Source organism: Pseudorasbora parva, chromosome 4 (assembly GCF_024679245.1).
Source record: "Pseudorasbora parva isolate DD20220531a chromosome 4, ASM2467924v1, whole genome shotgun sequence".
In the NCBI taxonomy this organism is placed as follows: domain Eukaryota; kingdom Metazoa; phylum Chordata; class Actinopteri; order Cypriniformes; family Gobionidae; genus Pseudorasbora; species Pseudorasbora parva.
Window position 1 is genome coordinate 12,121,726 of NC_090175.1, and position 11,839 is coordinate 12,133,564.

Below are 11,839 nucleotides of genomic sequence, written 5' to 3' on the forward strand. Positions count from 1 at the left end.
ATCCCTGAAATCAAGTGTGTGTGTGTGTGTGTGTGGGCATGTTTTTGTGAAATATGAGGACACAAATGTGTATAATGACATGGGTATGACGGGTATTACAAGGAGAGTGTGAAATATGAGGACACAAATGTGTATAATGACATGGGTATGACGGGTATTACAAGGAGAGTGTGAAATATGAGGACATTGGCCATGTCCCCACTTTTCAAAATGCTTATAAATCATACAGGAGGAGTTTTTTTGAGAAAGTAAAAATGCAGAATGTTTCCTGTGATGGGTAGGTTTAGGGGCAGGGGCAGTGTAAGGGGATAGAAAATACGGTTTGTACGGTATAAAAACCGTTACGCCTATGGAATGTCCCCACAATTCACAAAAACAAACGCGTGTGTGTGTGTGTGTGTGTGTGTGTGTGTGTGTGTGTGTGTGTGTGTGTGTGTGTGTGTGTGTGTGTGTGTGTGTGTGTGTGTGTGTGTGTGTGTGTGTGTGTGTGTGTGTGTGTGTGTGTGTGTGTGTGTGTGTGTGTGTGTGTGTGTGCGTGTGTGTGTGTGTGTATATGTATGTATGTATGTATGTATGTATGTATGTGTATATATATATATATATACATACATACATACACACACACACACACACACACACACACACACACACACACACACACACACACACACACACACACACACACACATATGTTTTTCTAGCCTGGTGGGGACTCGTGCCACTGTGGGGACATAAATTGAGGTCCTCATGGGTACAAAATCTTATAAATCATACAGAATGAGTTCTTTTGAAAATGTAAAAATGCAGAAAGTTTTGTGTGAGGGGTAGGGGTAATGTAAGGGGAGAGAATATACAGTTTGTATATTCAGTATAAAAATCATTACGTCTACGGAGAGTCAGCAGAAAGATTTTGTGACCCTAATAAGTAATTTCAATCTCTCAGGACAACGATAAAAAACGCACGGATCCACGCAAACTGAAATACGAGGTATGATCTTCCGGTATATGTTTAGGGATTGTTATATTAGCACGTTTTCTGACTGTCACTGTCTAATCTTTCCACAGCGACTGGTGTCGATTCCTCTGGATCTGGGTCCACAGAGTTTTAAAGATCCAGTGAAGATCAGTATTCCACGTTACATCCTGTGCGGACAGGGCAAAGACGAACACTTTGAGTTTGAAGTCAAGGTTTGTCTGAGTTTTGTACAGTCTCAGTCAGCGCACTATCTAACAGACTTGTCGAATTTACCATCCGGCGACCTCTGTATCTCTGTACATAAAAAGCTTTGATGGTTCTGTGTTCAGATCACTGTTTTGGATGAAACATGGACACTGTTTAGAAGATACAGTCGTTTTCGGGAGCTGCACAAATCTCTGAAGCTAAAATATCCAGAGGTATGACCTGCATTTACACAATGTGACACAACAAGCGCACAAACCCCCTCACTTTGCTCCGGATGAATATTGTTGGTGCTTGAATTTCGGCATGATTGTTTTTTTATAAATTATATTTCAACCCAAAATAATTATATATTATGCTTAAAGGAAATTGAAGCATATTTTTAGGACCATCAATTTAAAAAAAAATATTTAATCAATTTTCTTCATGCAATTACAAGTTGTTCTGGATAAATGCAAAATATTAAACTCATTTTAGATTAAGTTTATTCATGTAATATATATAAAAAAAATCAGTTTTTTAGTTATTAAGTTTAGTTTAGTTTACTAAATTTAGTTATGATTACTAAAAATATATTTCACTCTAAAATAATTCTATATTTTGCAGATGTAAGCTAATTTTTAGGATCATACATTTATTATTATTTTTTTCACTTGATTTTATTTAAATATGATCTAGACATGTTTTCGTGAGATGATTCATATTCAATATTTAAATTCTTGAATGTCTTGTGCCAGCTGGCAGCTTTGGACTTCCCTCCCAAAAAGATTTTTGGAAACCGAGACGAAAGAATGATTGCGGAGCGCCGGAGTCAGTTGGAGGTGATCAGATGTGTTTACTGTCATTCACCTTTGAATAATGAGAAGCTGTTTTTCTAATGTAAGATGCTGATGAGGCCATTATGTGTTTTCCCAGCAATACCTGCGTAACTTCTTCCATGTGATGACGACGTCATCCTCCTCTTCTCCTCTGAGAACGGACGAGTTGGGATTACACCTCTCGAAACACGCCGTGTGCGACATCTCTCCTTTCTTTAAGAAGGGAGTGTTTGACTACAGCAGTCACGGAACGGGCTGACACATACACACTCACACTCGCACTCACAAACTCTCTCTCTCTCTCTCTCTCTCTCACACACACGGACGCACACTCCAATAAAACACATAAACACTAATTTACTTGCACTTTATGTAGCTCTCTTAAACACACACATAGACACACACACACTCACAATCACACTCCAATAAAACACATAAACACTAATTTACATGCACTTTATGTAGCTCTCTTACACACACACACACACACACACAAACACACACACACACACACACACACACACACACACACACACACACACTCTCTCTCTCTCTCTCTCTCTCTCTCTCCAATAAAACACATAAACACTAATTTACATGCACTTTATGTAGCTCTCTTACACACACACACACACACAAACACACACACACACACACACACACACACACACACACACACACACACACACACACACTCTCTCTCTCTCTCTCTCTCTCTCTCTCCAATAAAACACATAAACACTAATTTACATGCACTTCATGTAGCTCTCTGATACACACACATGGATACAAACAGACATTTCACCCTAAAAAAAAAAAAAAAAAGAGGAAATTTTAAAAATTTAAATGACATTATTTGCATGACAATTAAGCACATTTTACCTTTATATTTCATTACATTTTTACTTTTTTTGTAGTTTGTTATTCTAGTGTGATTCAAAATGTTTACTGTACTCACATTACAAATTACTCAAATATTTTTCATTTAAAAACACACTTTTTTGCATATTGTCATGAAAATAATACAATAATGGAAATAATCCTAATAATAAAAAATAGGCTTTTTTTTTATTTATTTTGAGGTGAAATATGACCTAGAGTCACTCGTATACACATGAACACACTCAGGAACGCTGGAAATCAGGTGAAGCAGGAATGAGAAATGAATGAAAAAGGATCTCCAGTAGATGTAAATAGTTTAGATAGTGCCTTGTTGGCAGTAATTGAGCTTTAAATGGATCAAAGAATCCGAAATATGGAGTTAATCTGACAACAGATGGTCACCATAACCTGCTTCAAATCATTTGTGTTTACATCGAGGACCAAAAAGCCTGTTTCTGTGGACAAACAGGGCGTCCTGTAGCTGCTACTTGGGTTTGTGATTGACTTTAAATCATCTTCATGTTTAAGTTGCTGCATATAATGAATCGCCACTGCTTTACTCTGTTGTAACTGCCATTAATGAGAACGGAGGCCTCTGATTGGCTCCAATCCATATATGCTCATTATCATCCGTTATACTCATGCTAACATTTAGCAGATGTGTTTTTTAATAACCACTAAGAGGTCAAAGCTCACAAATGGCACATATACTATGAGCCAACGTCTTCCAGAAACAAAAAAACGAATGCATTTGATTGAATATGATCGTCCTGCTCACTGCCCTGGATGCGGTTTAAGGGCTTTTAATGTAGAATATGCTGTAATTTAAATTTAGATCAATGTTCAGCACTATAAAGCCATATGAATATGAAGAATGTAAATGTATTGTATACTTGATCTGTACAGAGGAGCTCATTCTCATGTTTGGAGGAAAAGGGATGGTACTGCTATATTAGCCGCTAGGGTTTAGTCGGACTGTAGAACACTAGTTTTCTCTCTAGTAAGATGAATACATTTTTAAAACAATATTGTCATTTGCTTTTTTATTTCTGAGACTGAATGTAATCATTTTTGAGTATCAGGATTTGTTTTAGAGAGTAAAACAAACTTAAATTCATGGTTTATTTATGTTCGGATACATTTTGTCAAACAAGCTTTTGCTAAAATACAGTTTGTTGATGCAACAATTCAGTGTAATCGTGTTCCTTCACGTAAAGCAGATCCTTCGGAGCACACGGGTTGATTCGAGGGATAAAACTTCTTTCTGTCCTAGGACTTGTCATTGGTTTTCTGGTGGTCGGCCTGAAGTTTGTCTAGTTTTGACAAATCGGCAAACGAGACATTCGCCGAACCCCGTTTTGCTGGTTTCGCCTGTAAATTCAACACAAGAAAGCAAGTCAGAATCTGAATAGTGGAGGAATGTGATTGACTGGTTTGCTTCATTACGACCAATGAAAATGCAACAGACCTGAGAATCGTGAGGCTTCCAGCCAATCATGTAGAGGATCTGAAACGTAGCTGGAACTGAGCCGTCTTCACTGCCGTACATCTCTAAAAGAAATGACGTTAATAGAATTACACTTCGATTATATCTAGCGTCATCAATCTCATTTAGGTGAGAAAAAAAATTGAGGTCAACCTTTTTGACTAATGTTCAGAGACGACACTGCTATAATGACAACTTCTTATTTTTTCTTCCAGTAACTAGGAGTGGCAATATAATTAAAAGAAACTAACTTTATTATAAATAGTTAAATTCCGTAATTCCAAAAAACAATGTTCTTCATAGTTTTAATTTTTGATTACCAATAAATGTACATGACATTTCTTGTTTAAATAGCATTTTTCTGCTTGTTTTGATTACATTTATATAAACTTACATATATAAATTATATTTATTATAAATGATTTTTCCATGTCTATAAATCACTTCTGAAAAATGTCCTCGTGTACTGTAGTATAACCAGGTTGTCCGAAATCATCATAATTACGTCTTACATCATGACAATATTCTCAGTCGGCGGTCTCACCTTTATAAATGGCAGCTGCCGCCAGTATGGTGTCTCTTTGCAGGAGTGACTTCCTGTTCCACGCACAGTTGCTCTCACCCATACCTGAAGTGTATGAATAAACCGTCAACACATTCTCCTTCAATTTTACAACAAATCACCAAATTTATAAAATGAAGAGTTTACCTTGTAAATCCCTCATAACCTCCAGTATATCAGGGTAATGGACCTGAACTTCATCAATGTCCTGGATTACAACACAATAATGAGCCTCGATATAATCACTCGCAACTCAAATCAAACAGATCCCTTAAGATGCAATATATAAACAGTGACTGCCAGATAATTTACAGTAGTGTCCAGAGGGGATATTTGTTCTAAATGACCCTACGAGCCCCATCATACACCCGGCGCAATGTGACGCAAGTGTTTTCTGCTAGTTTCAGCCCGACGCAGTTATCATTTTCATGTTCAGCACCACATTGTTTAAATAAATGGGTACTGTTTGTTCACCCATGGTCTGATCTGAAAACCAGGTGTGTTCAGGCACATTGTTGGCGCGTTGCTATTTTGAGGAACTGAAATAGACTGTGCCATTAACCAACAGAAAACTGGTCTAAAGTTAATAGCGTGGTGTTTTCTTTATTATTTAAAGGCCGCATTAGTAATATGCGCATAAAGGCAGGCGTATACTCTGCTTATTTCACACAGAGATACGCAACATCACGCAGACATTTTTAAAAATTAAAGGATTCCTCTCTGGAGAAGCATTCAGTCTTTCCGCTAGCCTAGAAATCAAGACGCACCCTAGCGGCAGCAAATCTAATCTACCCGCGAGTGTCGTCTAGCAACTCTCAATACCCTTCTGAGCTGTAATCGGCAAACTCTTGCCGGCCCAATCACATCGTGTATAGAGTCGGTGGGCGGGGCCATAATGACGACGGCCGAGTTGCGTTTGCATGCTTCTAGTAAACACAGAAGCTGGCGAACGGCGGCGGTCTTTCGAATCAGCTTTGGATGCGACTCAGGAAGACTTGGAGTTAAGCTTTTCTCTGAGAAAAGAACAAAGAACGGCACTGAAGTCATTCTTAAAAAGGGAAGATGTGTTCAGGGTTTTGCCGACCGGATACGGCGAATGTTTAATCTGTCAACTAGCTCCGCTTCACCTTCGTTGCTCTGGTTGGTTGTAGCGCTATCCTATCGCGTTTGAAAGACAACCGTTTATCCGCCCCTCGGATTGAGCTGTCTATGGTGAGTTTCCAGACCAAACATCTTGATGTGGGTCTGGCTTGTCAGGCTAGCAAATTCCGCATGTAAATAGTGACTGGCTTTTAAAGGGATACTTCACTGCTTTTTCATATTAAACTATGTTATTCCCTTAACTTAAACAAGTTGATACATACCTCTGTCGTCTCAGTGCGTGCACTTAATCTCTCTGATGTGCAGTGATGATCTGATAGTATTTAGCTTAGCCCACTAAGCCCAGTTCATTCACTATGGTACCAAACAGAGATCAAGTTAGAAGTACCAAACACCTCTCTTCCCTACTTAAATACAGTTACACAAATAGTTGAACGATCAAGTATGGTGACACAAAATAAAACGTGGCGCGTTTCTAAGCGGATTAAAAAGGAGAACTATAATGTATGGCGGATTAGCACTTCTGAGAGTACTTCGGCTCGGCGCAGTAAAAAGTCCCGGCCGAAACATCTTTCCTCACATCTCCCCCTCACTCTCTCATTTCTGTCAATAGGGAGATGTGAGGGAAGATGTTTCGGCCAGGACTTTTTACTGCGCCGAGCCGAAGTACTCTCAGAAGTGCTAATCCGCCATACATTATAGTTCTCCTTTTTAATCCGCTTAGAAACGCGCCACGTTTTATTTTGTGTCACCATACTTGATCGTTCAACTATTTGTGTAACTGTATTTAAATAGAGAAAACGTGGAGGTGTTTGGTACTTCTAACTTGATCTTTGTTTGGTACCATAGTGAATGAACTGGGCTTAGTGGGCTAAGCTAAATACTATCAGATCATCACTGCACATCAGAGAGATTAAGTGCACGCACTGAGACGAGAGAGGTATGTATCAACTCGTTTAAGTTAAGGGTATAACATAGTTTAATATGAAAAGGCAGTGAAGTATCCCTTTAAAGGGAATGGGAGATGAGACTCTGATTGGTTTATTGCACATTACAACTAAAACACACCTGTGACTCAATAAGAGAGTAGGGACAACCCTTTTAGACCATGCACCTTCTGCCCTGACCATTTTTTCCCATCGTTAAAGTAGCAAAAGCTCGGATGCCCTAAGTGCACATGCGCTTTAGAACATGTGCTTAGATCGTTAAAATAAAAGGGCCGCACACTTGCTTAGATCCTCATACCCTTAAAGTTTGATTAAACCATCAAAATATGAAGAAAAGAATTTCTATTTTTTTAATATGTTATAAGAACAAAACTCTAATCTTGGTTCTGACAAAATTATTTGTCAAAAAAGGCAAACTACATCTAGGTTATTTTACCCTGCTAAAAACATGCATAGAAAAACCAAACGCCCAGGAAAAAGCATGCATTTACTACAACATAATCAGTTATTAATATTTCATTGGTTCTCTCTTGTTTTCATAATGTTAAATGTCAACAATTATATCAGCAAAAATCTGCATGTTTCATTGCATTATCACAAATAAAACAATTGACTCCAAGCACAACAATGCAATATGCTTTCTAGCCCTAAGCCCCATATATTTAACACTCGTACCACAGTGAGCATGTTGAAGCCGGCCTGGCCCAGCAGGTTACCCAGGTCAGTGACGGCTGTGTAGGGTGAGATATGGGGCGCAAACCCCCCCTCCCTCTCCAGCTCCGCTAACTGCAGAGAACATCGCAGCTCGTACAGCGTCTCGCCGCCAACCATTGCTCCAATGAACACGCCGTCCGGCTTCAACACATGGTGGATCTGGATGACAAAAGAGGGTGTTTCGGTTGATTACTTATGCACCACAGGGCTGCACACTTGCTTAGATCCTCATACCTGTCTCAAAGCTCCAGGAAGGTCATTGATCCAGTGCAGACTGAGGAGACAAATACGGGTTTATAAGTGAGAGTTCATCCTTACATTTTCCCATCATGCACTGGAGTGGTACAGTACCTCAGGCTGCTGAGCACTAGGTCAAATGTGTTTGCTTTAAAGGGCAGGAACTCCTCGTCTGCCACAACACAGTGAGTAGGAATCTCACATTTTCTCCTGTTCCTCTGAAAAACAACGAAGAGAAAGAAGGTTCAAGTACATGCGAGTGTTTAAAAGTGAGAGGTCTGGAAGATTTTGTTTTATGTTTTTGAAAGTCTCTTCTGCTCACCAAGGCTGCATGTATTTGGTCAAAAATACAGTAATGTTGTGAAATATTACCATTACCATAATCAGTTTTCTATTTGAATATATTTTAAAGTGTAATTTATTCCTGTGATCTGAATTTCCAGCATCATTACTTCAGTCTTTAGTGTCTAATATGATGATTTGATGCTCAAGAAACATTTATGATTATTATTAAAGTTGAAAACTACGTTATATTTTTTCTGGAAACAGTTTAAGGATTATTTGAAGAACAGGAAGTTCAAAAGTTCAGTATTTATTTGAAATAGAAATGGTTTGTAACATTACAAATGTCTTGACTGACACTTTTGCGCAATTTAATGTGTCCACGCTGAATAAATAAATGTATTAATTTTTTTTTTTTTAATAATCGTACTGACCCAAAACATTTTAACGGTAGAATCATAAGTTACACAATACGTTCCAACTGTATCAGTGAAAATAAAGATAAAATAAAGACATGAGCAATCTTTTACCAGGGAAGAGTCTGAGATGTCTGTCAAGAAGAGACGTTCAACAACCTCCTGAGAAGAGAGAGAATCAGTGTCGCAAAAAGGATGGAAAAACAGAGAAGGAATAATTAACTTGCCCTCATGTCGTTCCAAACCTGTATGACGTTCTTTCTTTTGAAGAACACAAAAGGAGATGTTGTAAAGAATGTTCAAGCTGCTCTTAAAAATTAGTGCTTTTTTCCATTTTGCAGTAAACGCAGCATCCGTTTTTTTCTGTCATCCTTTGGTTATCGTCAAAATATATTCATGCTTTTAAACCATTCAAGCACAACCAGATGTTATTTTTGAGCCTAGTAAATGTTGAAATTGATAGCTTTCAAATATACTGTAATCTTGAATCTGTCATTAATGTTTAAAAACAATCTGTTTCATAAAAAAGAAGCCATTACAACAAATATTTAATTAACTTATAAAAAATTTAGTTTTTTTCTACATTGATTTAGAGTAACTGTGAAGCTATTACAACATAAACATTTTTTAAATATTATGTTTTTAATCACGCTTAATTACAGAAAAAAATGCAAATAATGAGTTACTTTTTTTTTAATCGATTGACAGCACTAATAAAAATACATGGTTATGAGGGCATGTCAAGCTTTTAGTGTCTTAAAACCAATACAGCACACCAAGAGCTTGGCAGCCCTAGTCTCCATTCCCTTTTATTATATTTCTGTCATGACAGCTCTGTGTTTGGCATGGTAATGGGTATGACAATGTTAAGATATTTGGTCTTGGTGGAATTGATCTGCTACACTGCTGCTGCTGCTGCTACAGATCAAGTACGGGACTTGCTACTGCCGATACATTCCCGAAACACACAGTTGGAGCTGGAGAAGGTCAGCAAATGCTGACCAAGTATTTGAAGTTAGAGAAGCGAGCTCATTGGCTACTGATACAGCAGGAACCAATCAGCTATGCTCTATAGAGAATGTGATTGCAAGCAAGTTGAGTCGAGGACCGATCAGCCTGGGCCATCTAGAGTTTCATGGCTGAACTTTGTGTGAAAAAGAGTAATGTGAACATTCGTCAAAATATTCAGTAGTACATGAAGGTAAGTAAATTATGAGAAATCTTAATTTTCCTTTAACAATGCCATTCACTGTAACATTAAGAACAGTTCTACCTTACTCAAATGCTCTGCGATATGACTCTTCCCAGATCCTACATCCAAAGCCAAAGGGAAAGTCCTGCGATGACATTTAGGGGATCAAAAACTTAAAAAGTCAAAATGTATTCAAAACCCACATGACTATATTTGTTCTGTTTGACACAAAATAAAATATCATTCAAAATGTAGGATTTGCTGTTACTATGAAAGTGGATGGGGACTGGAGGTCTTAAGCTCCCAAAATGCAATAAAAAATAAATTAGTCCGTTCATTAACCAGAGCTATTTTATGGCTTTAGCAAACTTGAAATATAGCACACAAGTCTTATGGACCACTTTCATGGTGCTTTTTATGGAGGGTCATCAGCCCCAGTCCCCAGTCACTGTTATAAAAAGCAGATCAGACATTCTGCTCGATATCCGCTTCTCTATCCCACAAAACAGAATAAAGTCAAATGGGTCTGGAACATGACGACATCAAGTAAAAAATGACTGTTTAAAGGGTTAGTTCACCCGCAAATGAAAATTCAGCCATCATTTACTCACCCAAAAGTTGTTCTAAACCTGCATGAAGAGCACAAAAGAAGATATTTTCAAGAATATGGGAAACCATACAGTTGATGGGCTCCGTTTTGACATCCATAGTATTTTTTTCTTCAATACTTTGGAAGTCAATGCTGCCCCACAACTGTTTGGCAGAGGCGAACAGTGGAGTATTTTTACTTTCTACGTTTTTTGTTTGTTTTATTATGTACTTTTACTTCACAACATTCCAAAACATGATATTGTACTTTTTACTGCACTGCGTTTCAGAAAGTACTATATGTTTAATGTAATTAAGAGTTAAAGGTTTAAAAAAAATAACTTTTATTTATGAAATGTAGTGTAGTAAAAAGTATGACATTATATTGTATGCTTTGGAATGTAGTGAAGTAAAAGTTTTACAAAGAAAAACACTGATAAAGTATATACGTAAATAATATAAAGTAAAATTCCTCCACTACTTTCCGCCTCTGCTGTTTGGTTACAGACATACTTCAAAATACCTTATTTGGTGTTCAGCAGAAAGAAGGAACTTACTGCAGGTTTGGAACAACTTGAGGGTTAGTAAATGATGACTGAACTTTCATTTTTGGGTGAACTATCCCTTAAACATGCCTTTAATATGTGCAGTGACCTTGAGACATCATAAACCCTGTCTGCCACTCTGCTCCCCACCTGCAAACACAATGAAGCAGAGGTTCAGACACACCGTTTGAAAACAAACGCAGGTATCAGAAGGTCTGTCATCTCACCTCGTCTCGAAGGTAATCGTATTTATCGCTGTCCAGTAAAGATGATGCCCATTCCTTCTGCTTGCGCTTCATGCTCCTGTCAAACACGTTCATCGCGCCTCCCTGCCTGGAGGAGAAGCACCTCCATCCTCTCCACACACACCGGAGGCTTTTCACTCTGATATTCATGCTTCCTTGCTCACTCTCATTTTAACACGCAGTTCTTTCTTGATCACACAACACTTTCAAACACATTTCATCGGTGTGCCTCTAAACAGAGCTCAGCTTTGCGTCATATGACACAACAGGGAGATATTAGGTAAAACGTGGACTGGATCCGTACACTGGACTGGGACATGAACTGGAATCGGTTTAAAGTGATTGTTTTAATCAAAAATTACTATTATATTCTATTCTACAATGAAAAGCAACATACAGAAAATAGGAAAGGGAAAAAACTTTTACATACTCAGAACAATTGACAAACATAAAAAGTGTGACTTTATTTCAACATATTTTTTATTATTATTTCAAGGTAAATAATAATAATAATAAAGGAACGAAATTAAAATATGTTATATTTAGGAGTTATATTTGGTCATGTTTTGAATAATGGAAGTGACTGAAGACTTTCTTATTTGTATGTTTATATATTTCCAGCTATAAGCTCAATTAAACAATTC

The 11,839-nt window shown here is 37.7% G+C and overlaps 2 protein-coding genes across 6 annotated transcripts in view; one reads left to right on the top strand and one right to left on the bottom strand.

Moving 5' to 3' along the window:
• The window catches only part of kif16ba (kinesin family member 16Ba), a 33,417-nt gene extending 30,863 nt beyond the window's left edge, over positions 1–2,554 (top strand). For 4 of the 5 annotated variants that reach the window (XM_067440920.1, XM_067440922.1, XM_067440921.1 and 1 more), the window contains 5 exons: positions 944–988; positions 1,066–1,188; positions 1,306–1,395; positions 1,918–2,001; positions 2,096–2,554. In XM_067440920.1, coding sequence (XP_067297021.1) covers positions 944–988; positions 1,066–1,188; positions 1,306–1,395; positions 1,918–2,001; positions 2,096–2,257 — 504 coding nt within the window. In that variant the 3' untranslated portion in view covers positions 2,258–2,554. The remainder of the gene's footprint in view (positions 1–943; positions 989–1,065; positions 1,189–1,305; positions 1,396–1,917; positions 2,002–2,095) is intronic. The other variant, XM_067440923.1, reaches the window with a different exon arrangement.
• Positions 2,555–3,988: 1,434 nt separating this feature from the next.
• ndufaf5 (NADH:ubiquinone oxidoreductase complex assembly factor 5) lies at positions 3,989–11,474 on the bottom strand. Its single transcript, XM_067440926.1, has 11 exons — positions 11,178–11,474; positions 11,060–11,100; positions 9,899–9,962; positions 8,740–8,787; positions 8,042–8,145; positions 7,925–7,964; positions 7,652–7,849; positions 5,076–5,136; positions 4,911–4,994; positions 4,349–4,431; positions 3,989–4,251 (listed from the first exon to the last, which is right to left on the bottom strand). Exons 1-11 carry the CDS (start codon positions 11,343–11,345, stop codon positions 4,150–4,152), a joined length of 993 nt encoding a protein of 330 aa, XP_067297027.1. The 5' UTR covers positions 11,346–11,474; the 3' UTR covers positions 3,989–4,149.
• Between the last annotated feature and the right edge of the window lie 365 nt (positions 11,475–11,839).